Raw genomic sequence first — 24,720 nt, 5'->3', positions numbered from 1 at the left:
AGTTCATCAGCGCCGGCTTAAGCAGTGGCATTCTTTTGAACTAAATTTGCATGTGTGCGTGATTAATGGAATTTTCAAAGTAAAAAAAACTAAAATAGATACTTTTTCAACAATTTATATTAAAAATACTGTGAGCAAAAATATATATTTTTTTTTTTGAAACTGATTTGAAATATAATGAAAATAAATTGCACGACTGGGGTCGCACGTACTTGCTCTTATGCTTAAAGTAACTATAATGTTAAAGCTTTTTATTCAAGAAATTTAAAATTTGATATTTTGAAGAAATTTCATAAGTAGTATAAAAAAATTAAATCTGCTTTTAAACTCCGTTTTAAATTATCTTAAAAAGAAAAAAAAATATGCCATTTTATTTCTTGTATAAAAAAGTATTTTTAGAAAAAAATTTTCGAAAATTGTAGGAGCCGTTTTTTAAAAAAATAATTTTTTATATATAAAAATGTTTTAACATTTTTCAAAAAAAAAGTTGGTATGCGAGAAATAATTAATTTACACATAAAAACTAAATTTGAAAATTTTTCATTGATCCGTTTTCAAAAAATTGATTTTTCAAAAAAAAATTTTGAAATATTTTTTAAAAAACCAAAAATGCGTTTTTTGAAAATTTTCTAAAATTTTTATATTATCTTTACTTACACACTTTTGTATAAAATTTTTTATTTAAATCGGGTTAATGTTGTACGAGATATTCAGAAACGAAAAAAACCGTTCTTTGACAGGTACCGTTAATAACGGTACAAAAAATATTTTTTTTATTTCAAAAGTTGGGTCTTATGTGTAATACTACACACAAAAATTTTAATCAAAATCGTTAGAGCTGTTTTTGAAAAAAATTAACTTTTCTATTGTAGAATTATTTAATCAAAACCGTATAGGTTTTACGGCTTCTACTGTAATAACGTACTCTATTTACTTTATATACTAATGAAAGAAATATAACTACATCAGTATTGGTCAACCAAAATCGAATGATCTTCCCCACTCTTCTAGTGGTAAATAGCGAATCCCGCTATTCTAAATTCTCAAGTACAAGAAATGTTAGTTTTAAGAATATTTATTGGACACTCAATAAAGAACCATCGAGAAAAGAGGTTGTTTGTTTGCGATTAATTTCATTTGTTTAAAGAAGATCCCCCACAATTTTTCAGAAGTGTGATACGAGTATATCTATGTATACCGCGTGCTAAAGTTTTTTTTTTGTTTGATTAAATAAAAGTTTTGTTTAAAAGAAAAAACAAATCATTAAAATGTTAGAAGAGTGGAATAGTTTCTTGAATTCCGCAACGGTGGTTGTTCTAAAAGCAGTATTAACTTCTTTGCACATGGAAACAAAGGGTTCCAAAGCTGAACTCAAGCGCCGTGTGTTGGAAGGAGTTGAAGGCTTCACTGAGCATGATCTGCAAAAAATTATCTATGACGTTGGCATTAATTCAACAACCCCAGAGTCTGATGATGAGGAAGATGTCGAGCAGGAGCAGCATACCAATGAGGAAGCTCTAGACGAAGAGCTGATAAAACTTCAAAGGATTTGCAAAAAGAAAGAAGATATTGCAAAACTGAAACGACAACTTCGTGAACTGCAATTGGAGGAGACGCCAACAACTTCAAAATCCACAACAGCCTGTTTCAGAGACATTGAGGACTCGATACCAGCATTTAGTGGGGATGACAACTTACCTGTACAGCGTTGGATTGAGCAATTTGAAGAATGTTCTGAAATTCTTGGTCTGGATGAGAGAAGCAAATTTCTCTATGGCAAAAGGCTACTGTCAGGCACGGCAAAATTATTCGTCAGAACAACTGTACCAAAAAATTGGAAAGATCTAAGAAACATTCTAGTCAACGAATTTAAAAAGAATGTGACCAAAGCTGAAGTCTACAGTGACCTTCAAAATAGACGCAAACGTCGGGATGAGACATTCCAACAATATGTTCTTTCTATGCAGGAGATCGCTGCCCAAAGCGCCGTTGAAGAAGAAGACATAATTCAATTTATTATCCATGGCATCACCGATTCGGAAGTGAATAAGACAATCTTGTATAACGCCAACAGTGTCACAGAATTGAAGTCAGCGCTGAGGAAGTATGAAAAACTGAAGACTAATTGCCGCGATTATCACTCCGACAACCGACCATCAAGAAGTGCGCCACAACATCTGCAAGCACGGAATATTACACCTAAGCGATTTGATGGCAGTTTTAATTCTCATCGCAAAAACATTCGACCACCGCACAGTGCACTGGGCGAGAAAAAAGAAGTAACGTGCTATAAGTGTGGAAATCTTGGTCATATATCGCCAAACTGCACGACCAAAACTGGAGTGTTGAACGTTGACACCAAAGTTGGATCGGAAAATTCAGTGAACTTGTTTAATTCAGACGATGATTGCAGCGAGGTCAGGCTGACCATGAGCACCAAGAAGAAAGAATCTCCGAGCAACAAATTTGAATACAACATCAGCTATAGATTCATCAGCAGCCTCATGGAGATATCTACATCTATGTTGACTTTATTGGACTCGGGGAGTCCCATCAGTTTTGTTCAGATTAAATTTGTGCCACCGTTTCTGATTGCAAAGCGGGACGAGAGAAGTCACAATTATGTTGGAGTTAACAATAGCCCATTGGACGTACTAGGAAGTATTAGTAGTATCATTTCTTATCAAAATTCTTTTATAAATTTGCATTTGTTAGTAGTACAAAATTTTTCAATGAGTTATCCTGTAATTCTAGGTAGAGACTTCATGGAAAAAACTGGTTTGGTGCTGCAACAACAAAAATCAAATTTATCAATTGGATATGATCGGGATCTCCACTTACCATCTGATGTTCGCGATGCTCCAGCTCCAAGTCAACAAAATGTAGAAATTACTGAAGGTGATGAATCGTTTCTTTCTCAAATAATGAGTATCGACGTGAGTTTTGACGTGAGTACAAAAGATTTTAAAATTAATGATAATTTACCTGAGGCGATTAAGCAAAGCGTTGTTAGGATTATTACACCAACTTTCTCGACTTCGGATGATCATAAAGTTTTCAGCCAGGATTTTAAAATGCGAATTAATTTATCTAAAGAAATTCCTTTTCACTGTCCACCTAGAAGGTTGCCGTATGTGCACAAAATAGAACTTAGAAAGATTTTAGATAGTTTATTGAAAAAAGGCATAATTCGGGAATCGACTTCCTCATTTGCGTCGCCCATTGTTCTTGTGCAGAAGAAGAATGGGGAGCTGAGGCTCTGTGTAGATTATCGCGAATTAAACAAATTGACTCTTAAGGAAAATTTTCCATTACCTTTAATTGAGGACCACATCGATCGTCTTAAAGATAAAAAGTATTTTACAACTCTTGACCTCAAAGATGGTTTTCACCATGTTCAAATGGCGGAAGAGTCCATAAAATATACGTCATTTACGACACCCCTTGGACAATTTGAGTACACTAAAATGCCTTTCGGGTTAAAAAACGGTCCCTCAGTTTTTGAGAGGTATATTAAACAGATTTTTAAAAATTTAATTTCGAAAGATAGAATATTAACTTTAATGGACGACATTTTAATTGCTACGGAGTCTATTGATGAAAACCTTGAGATTTTGAAAGAAGTTGTTGATCTTCTAGTTCAAAATGGTTTGCATCTCAGATATGACAAATGCGTTTTTTTGAAAACGGAAAGCCAATATTTAGGATACAAGATAAGCCACCGTGGCATTAAGCCTAATGATTCAAGCGTGGACGCAATCAAAAACTTCCCGATTCCAAGAAGTACAAAGGAAGTCCATAGCTATATAGGACTTTGTTCCTATTTTCGTAAATTTATACAAAATTTCTCAAATCTTGCAAAGCCCCTTTACGATCTTTTGAAAAAAGATGCACCATTTACATTTGGTATTCCAGAAGAAGAGGCTTTCACCTTGTTGAAAACAAGGCTTACACAATCTCCAGTTCTTTCGATATTTAGTCCACATAACACCACGGAACTCCATTGTGATGCAAGTAGTTCAGGGTTCGGAGCAGTTTTGCTACAAAAACAAAAAGATAACAAGTTCCATCCAGTTTTCTACTTTTCGAAGCGTGCGACAGAGTCTGAGAGCAAATTTCATAGCTATGAGCTGGAAACTCTGTCTATAGTCTACGCCTTAAGACGATTTAGGATTTATCTATTAGGTATATCTTTTAAAATAGTAACTGACTGCCAAGCACTAACTCAGACTCTAAAGAAAAAATCTCTCAATCCTCGAATTTCTCGTTGGGCCTTGGAGCTTCAAGTCTTTGACTATAAAATAGAACACCGTAAAGGTAACTTGATGGCTCACGTTGATGCCTTAAGTAGATCGTTTAACATTCTTTATGTTGACGACGAGTCGTTTGAGTTTGTTCTCGCGGCGGCCCAGAGAAAGGACAAAAAAATTATCAAAATTGTTAATGATCTGGAAAAGTCTGAAGTTCGTTGTACAAAATGATAGACGGTTTGATTTATCGCAAAGCTAGGGACAAACTTTTGTTTTACGTTCCTTCAGAGATGGAAGGTCAAGTTATCCGTACTCATCATGAGGCAATGTGTCACTTGGGGGTTGAAAAATGCTTTCAACATTTATCCGGAAGTTACTGGTTCCCTAATATGAAGGCAAAAGTTAAAGACTATATCAAAACTTGCCTGAAGTGCATCTACTTTTCTCCGGAATCCGGTAAAACTCAAGGTATATTGCACTCAATACCAAAGGGTAATATGCCTTTTCATACTTTGCATATAGACCATCTCGGTCCTTTGTCAACTGGAAGCAAGAAACATCTGTTTTGTGTTATTGATGGGTTTACAAAGTTTGTAAAACTTTACCCAGTAAAGACCACGAACACAAAAGAAGCCACAACATGCCTTCAGTCTTATTTTGAAAATTATTCTCGACTAATTCGAATTATATCCGATCGTGGATCTTGCTCTACGTCTAAAGAATTTCAAGAGTTTTTGAGTTCTAATAACATCCAACATATTAAAGTTGCCACACATTCTCCTCAGTCAAATGGCCAAATAGAGAGGGTAAATCGAGTTATCATTCCAATGTTGGCAAAGGAGACTGAACCCGATACGACAAGTGGCTGGGATAAACATATTGCAAAAATTGAATTTGCACTAAACAACACCTTAAACCGCAGCACTGGATTTTCTCCTAGTACACTCCTTTTTGGAACGAATCAAAAGGGTGAGCTTTGTGATCGAGTTAGGGAATTTTTGGACATAAGATTAGGGCCAAAGAGAGTAAACCTTGAAGACATTAGAAACCAAGCGAGCGAAAATTTAGAAAAGGTACAAGCTTCAAACAAAGTATATTATGATAAGCATCATAAGAAACCGTTGATTTACAAGAAAGGAGATTATGTAATGATTAAAAATGTAGTCACTACTCCTGGAGTTAACAAAAAACTATTTGCTAAATACCGAGGGCCATATGAAGTCGAGAAAGTTATGCCTAACGAGAGATATTTAATAAAAGATATAAATGGTCTTCAGTTGACCCGTTTGCCATATAAAAGAGTTTCATCACCTGCGAATATGAGACCATTTTTGACAAAACTATCTAGCTTGGAGTATGGTGAAACTGACGATGGTAACAACAATCTCGATTTTGCAACCGTTTAAAGTTAAGAACAAAAATAAAATGTCAGAACTGATTATAACGATTATTTTATAAAGCCAAACCAAACCACTTATTTTCATAAGCGTTTTTTTTTTTTTTTTAGAAAAATATTAATGTATTTTTGTTTATATTAAGTATCTACATACTTATTAAATTTTATATTCGTATAAAAATTCAAAAAAGAAAACATATAAATGTGTACATGTACAGCTAATTAATAAGAATTTAATATGTAAAACATATTCGAAAAAATATTAATGTAACCGGGTCGATTACTTGATCAGGCTGGCCGAGCTGTAGAATTATTTAATCAAAACCGTATAGGTTTTACGGCTTCTACTGTAATAACGTACTCTATTTACTTTATATACTAATGAAAGAAATATAACTACATCAGTATTGGTCAACCAAAATCGAATGATCTTCCCCACTCTTCTAGTGGTAAATAGCGAATCCCGCTATTCTAAATTCTCAAGTACAAGAAATGTTAGTTTTAAGAATATTAATTGGACACTCAATAAAGAACCATCGAGAAAAGAGGTTGTTTGTTTGCGATTAATTTCATTTGTTTAAAGAAGATCCCCCACACTATTTCCGTTATATGGCAGGTACCGTTAGTTTTAGTCATAAAAAAAAATTTCAATTTCCCCTCTAGGGAATCACCAAAAACTGGTAACTACCAAGTTTGAAGAAAATCATTTCACTCGTTTAGACTGCAGCTCCAGATAGAGACAGACAGACAGAATTGCCGGACCCACTTTTTTGGCATTCTCCATCATCGTAATGTCATGTAAAATTGTTATCTCGAGTTCGATTTTTTTTACGAATCCTAAACTTGCCCTATAGTACCTATATCGCAAGTAAAAAATAATAAAAATAAATTGTGGATGCTTTGACTGCCCCTTCCTCAAAAACAGAATGCAAATATTGGTTTATTAAAATCAAATATTTTTTTTTGGCAAACGGGTTGCATGAACAACTTTATTAACTTCTCATTAAAAAATATAAAAACATTTTAAAAAATAATCACGCTTTGCCCCACGACTAAAATGCTAAAAAAGTGCATTTTGACACCTTTCCTTCAAATTAACCGCTCAAACTAACTTCAAATTAAATTTTATTGGATTCTCCTAATTTCCCTTTATTGTTTTCTTTTTGTTTCATCTAAAAACACTAATAAACGGTAAAGTTATTCTAAGAAGAGTGAGTAAAAAAACATGAAATTACAACAAATTAACGAAGCTTTTTTTCTAATAAAAAAAAAAATCTGTTTCACGTACTGCATGAAAACACATTTGATCATTATAAAACAAAAAAAAATAAAAAGTTTATAAACAACGGTGCCCCAAACAAAATTCTGATTCAATCTAAATTTGCAGGAAAAAAATCATTTCGACCCTTATAAAAATCGCAAAGAAATGTTTCTAAAATTTAAATGATGCAAAAATGTTCATACGTTTATTACCTTTTCAAAAAAGTACGTTTCATAAGATTATCTTATAAACTGCAAAAGTTATACAACAATTAGTCAACCATCTTCCATTAAAATGCTATGGAAACCCCCCCTTAAATTAATTTGTTTGCATAGTATTTTTATTATTTTGTTGCATATACAGGGTGTCTAGAAAATAATGGATCAAACGAAACTTAAGATCTCTCAGAATTTGGTAGCTTTTTCAGCCCAAATCCTTACGGTTTTCGATTAAATATGCAGTTCTTGTGAAATTTCCCTACTTTGCAACAGTATTTTGCTTCCTCTGCCCATAATTGATTTTTGTTTTTTTACAATTCTTTCAATTAAACATTGCTTAGTAATAAGAAGCAATTAATTAATAAAAATGTTATGTTAATAATTTTTTCGATATTCATCACCCAAAAATAGATTATGTCAAAAAACAAATGGCATGTCCTAAATTTTTGACTTTTTTAATCGATATCTCGAAAACGGTTCATGATACACAAAAATGTGTAGGCATGAATTGTAGAACTCGTTCAAAGCTACAAAAAAGCTCCTTGTAAAATGTTCGCATCTCGTCAGATAGCCGAGTTATGGTCAAAAAAACCAATTTTATCCTTTTTTTCAAAATGGCGGAAAAGGCTCGTAGGAAATCTTGGTCGAAAACTTCAAGTTAAGCTTTTTTAAGCATCCTCTACAACATATCCAAAATTTAGCTTTCTCGGTCATTTTGCATTTCCAAATGTATCATTATATACTGGCCTAAAACGGGATTTTGCAATGCAAAAACACAACAAGAATACAAGAAAAAAAATCAAAGATACAGAAAAATAACGATTCCAACTCAAGACCGTTATGCCCATGATTTTTTTTCTTTTCTATCCATACAAAAAGATCTTCTCCCTCTGTCTGAGCGAGAGCCGTGAAAACACATGATGACATGATACTCAATCTCAAAGACCACATAAAAGAGAATCAGAGAATAAAGAATCAAAATTCCAAGGAGAAAGAAGCATTTTAAATTTTCTCAAATTTTTCATTGAAAAGAGCTTTTTTAAAAGCTCTTCAAAGTGGTGATTTTCAGTTTCATATGTTACTTTTTTCTATGAAGATGAGACATCTGTATATAATTATTTGTGATTTAGTTTTAATTATCATTATTTTTTAAGCACTAAGCACTATTCGGTTCGAACGGATCAAATGTTAATTGGTTTAAGTTGACTGTAGTTTTTTATAGGATTTTATATTAAAGTTTCTTAGTCTTCTCTTTTAAAAATCAAACACGCTTTTTATACGACCTTTCTTGGCTTGAACTCAACTTTTATTGTGCCGTGATAGCCACGGCAGAGCTTTACAAAAGAATGCGAAATTTTAACGCAAGAATAGAATGACGAAAGATGAATTCACAATGGGTTACAAGTTATGTCGTTAACATAATAATAAAAATTAATTCACAATAAGAAGATAACGCAATGATAAAATGTTAATTTAGACTGGTAAACACTGTTCTTTTCATCATTAATCATTAGATTATGAAGAACAGAATCAGAATACTCACAAAGGAGCAGTGTAATCATTAAGAGCAAAGAACATGTAATGTTCGCGCTGTTCATTTGATCGCTTCATTGTATAAAATACAAAAACAAACAAAAGTCATTGAACAATTTGTCAATGATTTTTGGGTTCTTCTTAGTTGTTTGATTTTGTTTGCAGACTCAGCATAGAAGAAAGAATAACTGCTTTATAAAGCACACGTAGTATTTCCCACTTGTTCACTTGTATGAGGTATCTATTGTTTGTTTTTCTTTATGGAATTTTCTTCAAGAAAATTATCGATATCATGCGTTTGTTATAATTTTGTTTTTGCTTGTTTGTAAGGTTGTGTACTGAGAAGTGAGCAGCTATAGATATTGAAGAACAATCGCAACTGTTCTCAGCTCAGTGGAAGATCAGAGTGATTAAAAGCAGCTATCGCAATAGCAGCCTCAGTTCTTATAACCAGCATCAATCTCAGCAGGAACAAACCGAGGATTAGAATTGTATGTCCAGAAAAAATATTAAAATATTGTGTTAACTGTCAACATTTCACTTAAAAACAATAATTATTCGAACAAAAATCATATTGGTTTTCGAACATCAAATTGCTGCGTTGTCAGATTTAAGAGTTTCTATTCTATTCTAACGTAGGTACCTATCTTGACCTATCTTGACAGAAAACTATTATATTCATGTCATTTCAACTACAGGCCTAACTATATTATTTTAATTTTATTTTTGATTAAGTACATACATACATAATGTTAATGTTAGTAGGTAGGTAGGTTGAAACATTTTAATCATAATTGCAAAACTTACTCGATATTGAGCTAAATTGTTAACAATGCAAATGAAGGAAACGTCTCGGCCTTGCGGCACTGTAATGTTAAACATTTCGGACAGAAACTCGGGCTCAGCACCATTTGCATTGTTTTGTCCTATAAAAAAGACATTTTTTAGTATAATTAGTTCTGCCCAGTTGAGCGCACTACTTACCACAAACAAAAAAATTGGATTCCAACAACAACATTATCTGCAACGCAAATGTATACTTTAAAAAACCCATTATCGTCTGGAAAAAAAGATGTTTCAAAGATATTATTGTATGTTTTTTGTGTATAGGTAAATATAAATAGGTATGGAAGTATGTATATGTATTTGTATACATGTATGTATATTGTATAAGGTACACTATATGCATTCTATGGCTGCCAGACGTCCCGATTTCGCCGGGACAGTCCCGACATTTAGACCCTGTTCCGATATCTGTACCGATTTATAAAATGTCCCGGTTTTGTCCCGACATTCCGTTTCTTAATCAGCTACCGGAATTTTATGTTAAAATTCAATGCAACCTCAATGTAAGACTTTACCATTTTACCATGGATGAAAATGTTTTTTTTTTCTGTTTAAACTAACACAAGAGAATTTAATAGTTACTTATGTACGTGAGATGTGGAACATTCACAATTACAATTTATTCTTACTTTTTTAAATTTTTTTTAAAGAATTTTAACCGTCCTGACATTAATGATAAACATGTTTTTAAGAGATTTTGTTATGTGTTGAACTTAATAAGCACGGTAACTTTTGTAAGAGTTCAGAAAATTGAAATCTATAAAGTCCAAAAGTCTAGGTTTTCTAAAATTTCAACAATTTATTTTTAATGCAGGCTTAAAGTCAAAAAAAAAAAAAATAAAATAAAATAAAAATTACTTTAAGCCTGCATTAAAAATAAATTGTTTTAAATAAAATTAAAAAACTGTTGAAAACATAAATTGGAGCTTAGTAGATTTACTAAAAGATCCATCAATAGACAGTTTTGAGTCGGTATCTATGATAAATAATGTGATTTTATTTTATGGATGAAGATTTTATTATTTTTAAGTGAAAATTTTCAAAAAATTGAATTTTAACTAACTCATACTTTTGCAAGAACCCACACAAATTTAGAAGTAGGTATTTTTTGAATAGTATAATTATATTTTTGTATTTTCATATTTGGTAATTTTTATCTTCCCGCGATAAATTCAGTTCTTCACAGGTTTTTTAACAGACGCACCGAAATTATGACTTGCAACAGAAGATGCACTAATTTCAATGTTAAGTTCCGCCGTTTTGCCCAATTTTTTACAAATCGGAGCCTTAATAATTCTGTCAGTTTTATACGTGCTTGAAACACGTAAAATGCATTACCTTAACTTACCAACGTTGAAGAAGAACTTTTGTCAAAATACTTTTTTCCCTCAAAAATTAGTACTTTTTATACAAAAAATGCAGCCTCGAAGAATAATACCAACTATATGACTGACATTGACCATCATGAGATTCATAATAATATACTTATTAAATAACCGTCAGTAGTATAAATACGTAACTCCCAAGCCACTTTGGCACCAGAATCAACACAACTCAAATTATGTTAGAGCTTTCCTGTTTAGGGGTATGATGACTCGTAAGTAATCTTACATTTCAAACGAGTTCAAACAATCATTTTTCTGTTCGAGTAAAATCGAGTAAAATGATCGTGAACAAAATGTTTTTGATCAATGTGATCGAAATTACTCGAACTGGAAAGGAAATGTTCATAGTGTTCGAGGGAGGTTTTTCTTGTAGCATAAATAAAAGAGAATCAGTTTGGTACACAAAAGAAAGTTACATTTGTTTTATTTAAATTAATTAATTTGACAAGATAATGAAATGAAGAAGAACATATAAGAATAAAATTAAATTAAATACAGAAAAAAAAGAAAAATTAAATAAAACTTAATTGCTTGATACAAAAATTTATTTTTATTTATTATGAAAAAAAAATATTTAAATTGGATTTATCTTTGAATTCGCAATCATCAAATTATTTAGAGTTTCTGGGTTCAACCTCGATCGTTTTTCTGTAATTATATTTCCAGCCTGTGAAAATGCATTTTCACACCACCATTGAAGAATATCCACAGGGCCTTTCGAATTAAACTGAATGTATCTTTCTATTTCAATATCAATAGAGTTCACACTCGTTGTTGTATTTTCATTCATAAAATCCGAGCAATGCCGTCTTTACCATAAGGGCACACGGGGCCCGTGCCCAGGGCCCCCATTCTCAGGGGGGCCCCGAAGGTACGCAAATTTATCTCACACTTCTTTTATTCTCAAAGCATTTTTGTCGGCCAGACCATCTACAAAAAAATTTTAATTTGTATATGGCAACCAAACAATATGTTTTCAAAAAGAAAACAAAATATGTGGCGTTGTATGCGGACAAAATTTTAAATCCAAACGACCAAACCCAAATTCAATTTTCAAAAAAAAAATAAGACAATAATATTTTCAAAAAACAAGAAAAATATATTTTTTTCCACTGTAGGTAAGATTATTTATTATTTATTAATAAAAACAACGAATTCTCTTCCAATATCTTTTTCCTAAAATAATAATTTCGTTTTAAGTTTGCAAAACTGTCAAACTTGTAGTGCGTGTTAAAATCAGTGTAAAAATATGTGTAGATTTGCATTAAAAGACGAAAAAAGAATCAATTCGTCGGCAAAAAAACAACAATACTTTTTCCGTTGGAAAACGTTTAAGAAAAAACTTTTGCCGGCTCGTCGACGGAACATCAAACGAAAACGCCATGGTACAATGGTTGGCACCATTTTTTAATTTGCATTGCGAATTGCTCTCGAATTTAAAGACTTACACATAAAATTCATTAAATAACTTTAAAAGGAATTGTTTTTCAAAAAAAAAAAATATTTTTTTTTTAAATCCAAAAATTATTTTTTTTAAAGTTTTCTTAATTTTAATATCAGTTTAAACCTTTTTTATGTCTTAATTTTCATTAAAATCGGTTGTTTCGTTTACATTAAGAAATCGATTCTATGGCAAGTAGGGACTGTTAATAACGGTCCAAAAAAATATTTTAAAAAAATAATAAATTAAAAAAAACCGCTCTTCGAAATTACGCACAAATCGTCTGTACCGAGTTTTTAGCAAATCTATCAATCCGTTTGAGCTCTTTTTTTCCAATTCTTCAAACTGAAACTTATAACGGATACGGGGTATAATTATTGACAGTATAAAAAGTACAATTTTGGCAGTGGCAACGATTGATGTCTCAATGCACGTATTATTGGCACCCCCTGTCAATAATAAAGACACTAGGTACTTTATATGGAACGATATATTGGCACCCCTTTTTAACCATAACCATTGCCTTTAAGCCAGCCATTGTACTTATTTTACTTTCCAAAAGGGCCCCAAATTCTTGTGTGCCCAAGGGCCTCAGGATAGTTAAAGACGGCCCTGAATCCGAGAAAATATAACTGGCCCTGGAACTAGTAGTTGTTGGTTGTTCGTCCAAAATATCTTCAAATGCCGCAGCAGTAGCAGGAACTATTGACTTTATGTAATCATATATTTCAGTCTTTTCAGTTGGGGACAATAATTGCATTTTATTGCACGGGGGATATAAAAATGTCGCACTTTTGAATGACATTTTAATTTCGGGATAAAACAAATTCACTTAATAATAGGTGTGTTTTTTTGTTTATCTATATAGATTTTGTGCAAAAAAACGACATCGAGATTTTTGAAATCAAAACAATTTACGTGTTAAAAACAACAAAAACTTTATCTGTATAGATTTTTGAAAAATCCAGATAATTATCCAGATTTTACTTTCTCTCGATAAAAAACAGTATTGCCAAGGTAGGTTTATTGTTGTGTTCATACAAAAATATCTGAAAATATTAACAAAAAAAAAAAGCGGAGAAAACGAGGTTTGAAAAAAACTTTCATAGAAAAAAATAATCAAAAATTTGTTTGACATGGTTCCATTGAAATGTTAATATCTCGAGATATACGCAATGCACTTTTCAGATAAAAGTCTTAAATGGATCCTGATAAGATTGTTCAACAGATATGTATATAAAATTACCAAAGTTTTTTCGAAAAATTAAAAAAAAAATAAAAAAGTTTCCACATTTGATTTTTAAAAAATCGAAAAAAATTCAATATGGCTACCTTCAAACGCTTATAATACAAGAACGACGCAACTAATGTTAATGGTCATGGTCTTAAAATGTAGCTAAGAATATACAGATAATTTTTGGTTTTTGTGAAAAAAAAATTTTTTTGAATCCAAAATGGATGCCATGGCGATATGAAAATTTTTCTTTGCATCCAACATGGATGTAATGGCCTTCCCACTTCGGAGTTAAAATAAAAAAAAAAAACAAAAGAAACATTTTTGACAGACAGCTGCCAAAATATATGTACAGTGTTGCCAAATGTTTGCATGGAATTCAAAAATCCCGATGTCGTTTTTTTGCACAAAATCTATATAGATAAACAAAAAAACACACCTAATGTTTTACTTTATATTTTAAATCACTTAAATTTTCTGAATTTTCCAAAATTTCAGTCCACAAATCTGTTGTTGCCGAAAAGTTTTTAATAAAACCGAGTGCTGTTTTGACTATTTCCACTAATTTGTCTTTAATATTTTTTACATTGTTGCTTATGGTTGTTCCAGTGGGAAACTGTCTTTCACGTTAACATGTTCTCCATATTTAGCACCGATTTTTATGCACTCTTTAACAAATGCCTGCATTCCAGAGCCTTCTACAGTAGAAAACGGTCTAATATCTTCAATACACAGCTTCACGGACACATCAAAACTGCTTTCTTATCGGCCATCGACACAATCACTTCTTTGTTTATGTTTGGCAAGGTTTCTTTAAAACATCTGTGCCTCAAAAGGTTCGTCGTTGTTTTAAAATTTTTCATCACTTTTTGCACGATCTGCATGCCACAAAGTTTGGTATAGTATCACCATTTTGATTTTTTATTTCGCCAAAAGTCCCCCATACCTTACTTCGGCAGTTTCTTTTGTCGCAAATAGAAAATATATTATTATTAATATCACTGGTCAACAAGGTTTTTGCCACAAGAAACAAAATATACTTTTCTAATAGTTTTTGGGGTGCTGAATCCGAATCTGAAGTCAGAAAAATTTGATTGGCCTTCGTTTTTGAAATATTACCGTTAGAAAATGTCAAAAAACGTAATTTTGGCTGTTCGAGGTTATGTTTTTGTGTGGAGTATATAATTTTGAATAAATTTGTAACGGTGACTATAAGAGCTAGTTTTATTCTTTCAATAAATGTTTAAATCTTTCCGATATCTCTTTTATTGCCCGAGATATTTAAAATTTAAGTAGCGGTCTATGAATCAGAAACAACACTGGCCAACCAAATTACACTTTAGTTGCCACAAGAATCAAAATATACTTTTCTGAAGGTTTTTGGGTTGCTGAACTCGAATCCACAATTAGAAAAATTCTATTAGCCTTCGTTCTTAAAATATTACCGTTATAAAATGCAAAAAAGTGTTTTTTTATAACGGTTATATTTCAAGAACGGAGGCTAATAGAATTTTTCCGATTGCGGATTTGAGTTCAGCAGCTCGAAAACCTTCAGAAAAGTATATTTTGGTTTTTGTGGCAACAATTCTGTGACCCAGTGACTTAAACTTTAGATTAAGTTTAGTTTCTCTTTGACTTATTAAATGAAACTTAAGATATCTCGAGCAATAAAAGAGATATCGGGAAAATTTAAACAGTTTTTGAAAGAAGAATATCAGTTCTTATAATAACCGTTACAAATTTGTTAATGATGAATTACCTCTCATAAAAACAGAACCTCGAAAACAGCCAAAATTACGTTCTTTGACATTTTCTAACGGTAATATTTCAAAAACGAAGGCCAATCAAATTTTTCTGACTTCAGATTCGGATTCAGCACCTCAAAAACTACTAGAAAAGTATATTTTGTTTCTTGTGGCAAAAAAAAAGTTAAATTTTGTTGACCAGTGTATTTAAGCTAATACTTTGTTCTTCCATTGTTTTTTATAAAACTATTACTTTTTTAAATGAACTCAGAAGATTACTATTTAAATATTGTTCTCGCAAGAAATCAGCTTTTGAACTAAAACATTTCATTCATAACTTTCCCTTTAACCCTTTCATGCTGATTTTAGAGCTGTGTCAATCGTGATTGATTCGGTCTTTTTGACCCGTTCATCGAAAATTCTGAGTGGTTGCAATCACTATAAACCAAATCAATCAATCCTTATATCAATCTCGTTCATAAAATAAGAAAGTACGAAGTAGAAAAGTACGCTTCGTTCATCCAAATCGTTTACAATCAAAAACCACGAAGTGGAAAAGAACGTTTTGTTCATCCAAATCGTTCACAATCAAAAATCATCTAAGAAATCTCTCAGAACTCGGATTTCGTTCATTGTCAGCTATTACATGAAGCCTCAAGAGGCGCGCCTCTTTTCAAACGTAATGAGTTCAAAAGAGAAAAAAGATGAAACAAAAAATTATCCGACCGACGGACGTGGGTCGGAATTCTGAGACTCTTTTTTGACGTTTCTTTTTCCACTTTTCCTTTTTTCAACATTCTCTTTCATTTCTTTTTGCTTCTTGGTGCAATACAACAACAAATTTTAAATCAAAAGAGAAATGTCAAATTTGAGTCCTGGACTCAAGAGGCATCGTGTAATAGTACGCGCCTCACAGAATGATTATCAAAAGAAAATTAGAAAAAAGAGTCAAGCCTCTTGAGGCTTCATGTAATAGCTGACATTCCATTCATTCTCAATCATCATTTCGATTCCATGCATACAACTGATACAAGTTTATATAAGCAGGTTCAGAGTTTGAATTGAATCGGATTCGATTGGGAATTTCTATCGAATATCTGACCTTGACTTCTTTTTATTTTTGATGTATCTATTTCCACGTTTTGAACTTGACGGAGACATAATGCCTTACTAATAATCAAATTTACCATTAAAATTTTCCAAAAATATATTTTCAAAAAAAAGCGGAGATAATTAGATTTTTAAAAAACTCTCATATAAAATATAAACGAAAAATTGTTTTATATGGATGCATTGAAATGTTAATATTTCAGGTTATACGCGATTTCTTGTGTCTTCTCTCATTTGTCAGAACGAAATGAGTGAAAAAGAAATGGTTTCGATTAAATGAACGAAAGTACGATTGATAGAAAAGACCGAATCTTTGATGAAATCATCCCTGAATAGTGATCTCTAGAGCAGAGAATGGGAATGGGTCAAGTGTGAAAGAACGAATGATGGCACCGAAGTGGTGGTGAGATTGAGTCACAAATCTTTACCACTCCTGAGGAAGGCTGACTTTAAGGTACGCGTTGGGATCACTAGGTGCAAACTTAGATTGATTCGCAACGAGAGAAAACAGGTTAGTAATTCGTTGAACTTAAACTTTATTATATAAATGGAATTGAAAATCTTACAAATCAATCTTCATCATAGTAAAGCCGCAACTGCTAACCTTGTCTACCTCATGGAGAGTAGACAATATGACGTAGCCCTGATACAGGAACCCTGGGTTGTAAGAGGGAATATCAAGGGTCTACAATCTTAAGAACTACTGCTGTACAAGTCAAATCTTGACAGTCAAAATAGTAACCCTAGAACATGCATAGTAGCTAAGAAACAGTTTAATCTTTTTCTTCTAACTACTTACAGCAACATTGACCAGACTACGGTAAAACTGGAACGCGATGGGCTTCCAACGCTCATCTTCTCTTCCACCTACATGCCGTATGATAGCATAGAAGGACCACCGGCAGATATCACTAAAACGTTGATATCTTTTGCAAGTAAGAACAAATTTGATATCATTTTAGGTTGTGATTCTAATTCACATCATGTGCAATGGGGAAGCACTGACATAAATACTAGGGGCGAGTCCCTCTTCGAATATATTATCGAAAATAACCTTGTGGTAGCTAACAGAGGCAACACCCCCACCTTTGTTACAAAAACACGTGAAGAGGTTCTTGATATTACTTTGACGAATAACTCAGACACTTGCCTATTAGAAAAATGGAAGGTTTTAGATGAAATCTCTTTTTCCGACCATAGGCTAATAGAATTTTATATCCCTGATGCTGATAGGCACAATAAGCCCTTTAGGAATAATAGGCGTACCGATTGGCAGGTATTCAATAGGGAAATAGTTAAGAACCTCAGTCCCCTGAGGACTGATAATAATCTAGACCCAAATGGCTTAGATAAATTGACAGAGGAATTCACAGGAATTCTACGCGATGCATTGGACAAAAGTTGTCCTCTTATTACCGCGACGAAGAAAAACAACAAACCACCCTGGTGGACAGTTGAGCTCAGTAGCATAAGAAAAGAAACTAGAAAACTTTTCAATCGTGCTAAACGCACTAGAGCTGAAAGTGATTGGGAATCCTACAAAACCAGTCAAAGAAAATTTAAGACAGAAACTCAACGAGCCAAACGATGTTCTTGGAGAAACTTTTGTAGTACTATCGAATGTACAAATCATTCGGCAAGACTAAGGAAGATCCTCTCCAAAACAATCACTCCTATAGGCTCCCTAAAAGGGCCTGATAACCAATGGACTGAATCTTGTCAAGACAGCTTAGAACTCCTGGTGCAAGCTCACTTCCCAGGTAGTAACTCTGAATTGGAAAATGTTTCCACAAACTCTTTGCACTCATTTTGTGAAATTCCTAGAGAAATTATTACGAAAGAAAAGTTGATCTGGGCCATCAACTCCTTCTCTCCTTATAAATCTCCAGGCCTGGACGGCGCACGGTTGTCCAAAATGACTTATCTCGTTGCAAAAATCATAACTTTTGAACGGATTGAGTTAGCGGTACAATTTTTTTTTTTTATTTGAAGGACATTTCTAGGGCTGTTATACCAATGAATTTCAATAAAATTATTTCACAGGGTGTTTCGGAATCATCGGCCAAAAACAGATTTTCTTTAAAAAAAAAGTTTAAATTAAAATTGGTATGCCATTTTGTAGAAATCACTAATCCACATCTAAAAACAAAATTTCAAAAAAATACAATGTCCCGTTTTCGAAAATTTTATTTTTCAAAAAAAAATTTCAAAATTTTTTTAAAAATCCAAAAATTATTTTTTTTGAAATTTTATTTTTGGCTTATATTTGAGTTATATAAGTGCTTCTTCACAAAAAGTTTCGTTGAAATCGAATAAGCCGTTTTGGAGAATATCGGATTTGAAAAAAACGGTTTTATGGCAGGTACCGTAAAAATTCCATTCGGTTCCATGCATTAAGCCGAATAGGGTATGTGTACCAATCAATTATTGATTCAAAATAAAAATATTTAGCTGCGCATGCTTGCGCACTGCCGAGATTTTGTACTTTGAAAAAAAAAATGAAGGCAGAAGGAACAGATTTTCTTTAAAAAAAATGTTTAAATTAAAATTGGTATGCCATTTTGTAGAAATCACTAATCCACATCTAAAAACAAAATTTCAAAAAAATACAATGTCCCGTTTTCGAAAATTTTATTTTTCAAAAAAAAATTTCAAAATTTTTTTAAAAATCCAAAAATTATTTTTTTTGAAATTTTATTTTTGGCTTATATTTGAGTTATATAAGTGCTTCTTCAAAAAAAGTTTCGTTGAAATCGAATAAGCCGTTTCGGAGAATATCGGATTTAAAAAAAACCGTTCTATGGCAGGTACCGTTAATAATGATTTTCCAAAAAAAATTTTTTCATTAGAAGATAGACCTTGTTTTCAAACTTACATTTGAATTTTTTAAACAAAATCGTTGGAGCCGTTTTTGAGCAATTACAGCTTTACTGAAATTGGTGTATGACAAGTACCGTTATTTTTGGCCCAAAAAATTTAATTCCAAAAACACCTCTGGAGGGTCTCCAAAAAATGCTACATACCAAATTTAAAGTCAATCGGTCCATCCGTTTAGGATGTAGATCCTTATACAGACAGACAGACAGACGGACTTCCGGGACCAACTTTTTTGGCATTCTCTATAATCGTAATATCATGGAAAAGTGTAATCTGAACTTTTTTTAGATGTGAATTAGTGATTTCTACAAAATGGCATACCAATTTTAATTTAAATATTTTTTTTTTAAGAAAATCGGTTTTCGGCCGATGATTCCTAAACACCCTGTAAAACAATTTTCTTGAAATTCATTGGTGTAACAGCCCTGGAAATTTCCTTCAAATTAAAAAAAAAAACTGTACCGCTACCTCAATCCGTTCAAAAGTTATGATTTTTGCAACGAGATAAGTCATTTTGGACAACAGTGCGGCGTCTTCCCCTTGATGCTGCAAAAAAGTAGTGAATTCATTATTCCATACCTGATCTCAATATTCCAAAATAGCCTACAACTGGGATATGTCCCTAAAACATGGCGTGGAGTCAAAGTTGTCTTTATACCTAAAGCTGGTAAATCCAGTTACACAGAACCAAAAGATTTCAGACCTATCAGTCTAACTTCTTTTACACTCAAAACTCTTGAAAGATTAATCGATATACATATCCGCAGTTATTTAAGACCGGAGACTATATCACCCTTTCAGCATGCATACACAAAAGGTAGAAGTGTAGAAACAGCCTTACACTGTGCAGTCAGAACAATAGAAAAGTCACTTGTGGTTAAAGAATATACCCTCGCAGCATTTCTAGACATAGAAGGAGCATTCAATAATGTTCATAATAGTGCAATTGAAAAAGCACTCACTGATCTTAAAATAGAAGACACGGTCATAAAATGGATCGTGTGCATGTTGAAAAACAGACAAATAAATAGTGAATTAGGTGGGTCACATATAAAAATGTACGCATCTAGAGGAACTCCGCAAGGCGGTATTTTATCACCTCTTCTTTGGATTTTGGTGATGAATGAGATTCTCATTAAACTGAATAACAGCGGTGTCAAGGTTATAGCCTACGCAGACGATCTAGCTCTTCTAGCGACAGGTAAATACCTAACCACTGTAAGCGAACAATTAGAAAGCGCATTATCCAAGGTCAGTAACTGGACCAGGAGATGCGGTCTCAAAGTAAACCCCCTTAAAACAGAAATGGTACTTTTCACAAACAGAAGGAAAATTCCTCCTTTTGCAGTGCCAAAAATTGATGGCACCCCACTTAAGATTTCGGATAAAGCGAAATATCTCGGAGTGATCTTGGATAAGAAACTTAACTGGGGTCCAAACATTCAAGAAAGATATAAGAAAGCCACGTTTGCACTTTACTCATGCAATCGAATTCTTGGCAGAAACTGGGAACCAAATCCTAAAATAATCATGTGGATGTATACCGCCATTGTCAGACCCATTCTGACTTATGGCAGCTTAGTCTGGTGGCAAGCTCTGGAGAAATCCACGAACTTGAAGACCCTAACCAAAGTACAGAGAACAGCATGCATTAGCACTACGGGGGTGATGAGGTCCACTCCAACCGCAGGGCTGGAAGCAATCCTTAATCTCACTCCCTTAGATCTATTTGTACAAGAATTAGCAGCAAACAGCGCCCTACGACTCAGTCAAACCAACATTTGGAATACTAGTCAAAACGGCCACACTACGATCCTTTCTAACTACGTTGGCAACAACGTAAGTACAGATTACATGACCCCTTACTTAGACTTCAACAAGTCTTTTAATGTCAGTTTCCCAAACAGACAAGATTGGGAAAACAGTGTACCTTTCTCAAATGAGTCGACTATCGCCATCTTTACTGATGGTTCGAAAATGAATACTGGGGTTGGTGCAGGTTTTTACTCAGAAAACCTCAACCTTGCCAGTTCTTTCAGGCTCCCCGATCACAGCAGTGTCTTCCAAGCCGAGATATTGGCAGTGAAAAATGCTGCTAAACAAATATCCATGATGGCGATATCACCTGCTGACATCACCTTTTTCATTGATAGCTAAGCGGCAATAAAAGCGATTTCTGCCACCTTAATCAAGTCAAAGCTTGTTTCTTGCTGTCGCGAAGAGCTTAGGGTTCTTGGTATGCAGCATAATGTAAGACTCTGCTGGGTTCCCGGCCACAGTGATGTGTTCGGCAACGAAAAAGCGGATGAGCTTGCAAGGGAGGGCTCAGTTCTTGATCCCTCTCTCATAGACCATAACATCAGAATCCCACAATGTGAAATAAAACGAAATATTGTCAACAATATTTCACAAAAAACAAATGAAAGATGGAACCTCCTAGAATCCTGCGGTCACACCAGGAAACTATGGCCGAACTTCGACGAGAAAAAATCAAACAAGATCTTACTACTTAGTAAACCTTCCTTAAGATCCCTAATAGGCATCTTAACGGGACATAACCTACTAGGATACCACAGAAAGAAAATGGGGCTTAGTACGGATGATCTATGCAGAGGCTGCGGCAATGAGGACGAACAGGAAAACACTGTTCACTTCCTCTGTCACTGCCCAGCACTCTGTCGCACTAGGAAAAAATTCTTAGGAAACTACTTCTTTAATGAATTAGAAGAACTTTCGGAACTTTCAGGCAATAGCCTACTGAACTTTGTAAAGTCCTCCAAATGGCTCGAACAACCATAGCATTCATAGGTTATCACTTTTTCATGAAGTTACAATACTTCAGGGTATCACAAGGGATCTACATTGATCTAAGTGTGACGGTAACAAGATCAACTGTCAGCCCATTTAACCTAACCTAACCTAACCTAATCAGCTATAGCTGATTTGTAGTTTACCCAGTATACCTACCCGAAAAAATAGTAATTTGTTTTAAAAACAATCATCCCAAATCACATTATTGCATATTTTTTAGGGATATGTTCCTACTACGCACCTACCTGCACAAATTAACTGGGCATTCCCCACTATTTGTATTGTTACCTAACGACTAATCCCTTTCTTTCAAACAATTTGTATGGTTTTGTTTGTGTTTTGTGAGTATTTATGTTTATGAGTAAGATGATTTACGAGTACAGAGAGAAAACGATCGAGCACGAACGATCATTTTAAAAAAATTAAATTGTTCAAACAGGTTCAAACATACTCATTTGGATCTCTGGTATGAACACAAAGTCGAAGGAGCAATCGTGGTGAAAAAACCAATACATATAAAATCGGCTCCGCGGTGATTATAATTTCCATTCTAATTTGAGCCGCCGCGCCGCACATAGGAGTATTTGTAGTAAAAACCTGGTCACAAGTCGATTTTCTGAAAATCAAAATTGACACCAAAAAGTTTGGCAAAGTGAGTGCAAAATAAACATGTGTCAATATTCTGCACTCATTTTTTTGTTTTTCGATGGTGTCTTGTTAAAAAATGAGTTCAAAGTTAACTGTTACATCTACCTCATTTTTATTTGAATTCGAAGTATTTTGGTAAGTGTTATTCTATATGCGATATCGAAGTGTTGTGATAGAAATCTAAACAAATTTAAATGGAGAATTCTTTTTCAGTTATTTATTACCTAACGATATTAATAAAGTTTTGAAAATGTTAGATGGTTTTTTCTATTTTTATTCGGGCTTAGAACTAGTATTTAAAAACTTTATATTTTTGGTAAGTTATTATTTGAACTTTAATAATTTTGTTTTAGTATACCCCGTTATTCTGCGATGAATTGAAACTTATGAGTTAGTTTATATATTCTTTAACACAATGCAACAAAAATTGGGTTCTCTTAGGTGCTCTTTAGAGAATCGAGGGTCAATTAGTTTTTCACTTTCTGATAGAAAATACTCCTTACTTTATGCAACGTTTTTTATTTTTAAATTAAATTTAGTGATGTTATTAGTGTATTTTATTTTGGGTGATCTTAATTAAGGTTGGGGAAGAGAGAAAAGAAACTGAGAACTGCGTATTAGGGATGAGGAAAAAAATTTGAGAAAAATAATGTCGACAGGCGGAGTACAGGCCATTAATCAATTTTTTAAGTTTTTGGTAAAAAAATAAAAATAACAAAATCTAGGTTTATATTGTATTTTCTTGTAGGAATACTCATTTTAAACAGAAATAATAACAAAAACCACGGAAAATAATTATGGCCAGGTTTTTGATGACAATACTCCTATGTGCGCCGCCGTGGGACCCGATTCGTAGTCGAGGTCGGACTCAGGCGGAGCGGATTCGGACCGAGGTCGTTTGCTTGAAGGGTGATTGGGAATAATTGTCACTGGTTGGATTTCTAGCACCATTTGTATTTTTATTGGAATATTAGTTGGAATATTGATTGGATTTTTTGCTAAATTGGTTGTGGGATACACTTTTCTAGTTGAATATCTTTGGGTTGTGCTTGGTACCGGTCGTATTTCTAGTTCAAAAATTAAATTCCTGTTGGAATCGTGCTGATTTGGTTGGGTAGCTCCGACTCCATCCAATTCAAAATCTATGTCACTCCCAGGCCACCCAATAAAAAAATTGATGTGCGCACCGATGGTTGAATAAGTTCTGCACCAAACTTGGCACCAGCACGGCACCCAATACATATTTAGTTCGGTAATTTCTGGCACAACATTGGCACCTGCACGACATGCAATATAAAATTGATGTGTGCATTCGCTAAATATATTCTTATTAGAATGTTCATATGCTTAGGATCAAATAGAAACTAGCATTCCAAAATACTTACTTCTGTTGGTTGTGCTGGTTAGAATTATGTACAATGCAAGAGAATGTCAGGAAACAAAGAACCCATTAAAAAAAAAACAAAATTATATTGCTTTGATCTTTGATCAGAATATCGAAAAAGTGTTCTTTACATAAAAGACGTAAAATTTGATTGCCTACGTTTTCTGTATATACAACTCTTATGTAGGATAAATAGAAATCGAGATATTCAACAAAAACTAAAATCCAAGATGGCGGCCGAAAGGTGAATTTCACGAGTGCGAAAAATCAGGGTAATGATATTCAGCCAATGTTCTATCGAATGAGCAAAAAAAGTTTGGGGGTGGTACAAACTGCTGGGTCGCCCATACCTATATGAACATCATAAATGCACTGGACTATAAAGTTATAGATATACTAACATTTGAACTACATATTCCTTCATATAATTATTGTGGACCTGGAACGAATTTGGAGGAACGTCTACAAAGAGGAGATAAAGGAATCAACCAACTGGATGAGGCTTGTCCTTGTCGTCTTCATGACATTGCATACTCAAAAAGTAGCTCTCTCTCAGACCGACACATTGCTGATAAAATTCT

The 24,720-nt window shown here is 33.4% G+C and overlaps 1 protein-coding gene across 3 annotated transcripts in view; it reads right to left on the bottom strand.

Annotated features, from left to right (window-relative positions):
- Positions 1-24,720, bottom strand: part of LOC129905981 (lachesin) — a 522,046-nt gene that overhangs the window by 382,815 nt on the left and 114,511 nt on the right. For 2 of the 3 annotated variants that reach the window (XM_055981616.1, XM_055981617.1), the window contains exons 2-3: positions 9,643-9,718; positions 9,466-9,584 (exon numbers count right to left, since the gene is read on the bottom strand). In XM_055981616.1, the coding sequence (XP_055837591.1) occupies positions 9,466-9,584; positions 9,643-9,712 (189 nt within the window). In that variant the 5' untranslated portion in view covers positions 9,713-9,718. Of the gene's footprint in view, positions 1-9,465; positions 9,585-9,642; positions 10,088-24,720 lie in introns of those variants that run through there. The other variant, XM_055981615.1, reaches the window with a different exon arrangement.

Source organism: Episyrphus balteatus, chromosome 1 (genome assembly GCF_945859705.1).
Source record: "Episyrphus balteatus chromosome 1, idEpiBalt1.1, whole genome shotgun sequence".
NCBI classification, from domain to species: domain Eukaryota; kingdom Metazoa; phylum Arthropoda; class Insecta; order Diptera; family Syrphidae; genus Episyrphus; species Episyrphus balteatus.
The sequence above is the reverse complement of the archived record's forward strand: the minus strand, read 5'-3'. Positions and strand labels throughout refer to the sequence as shown.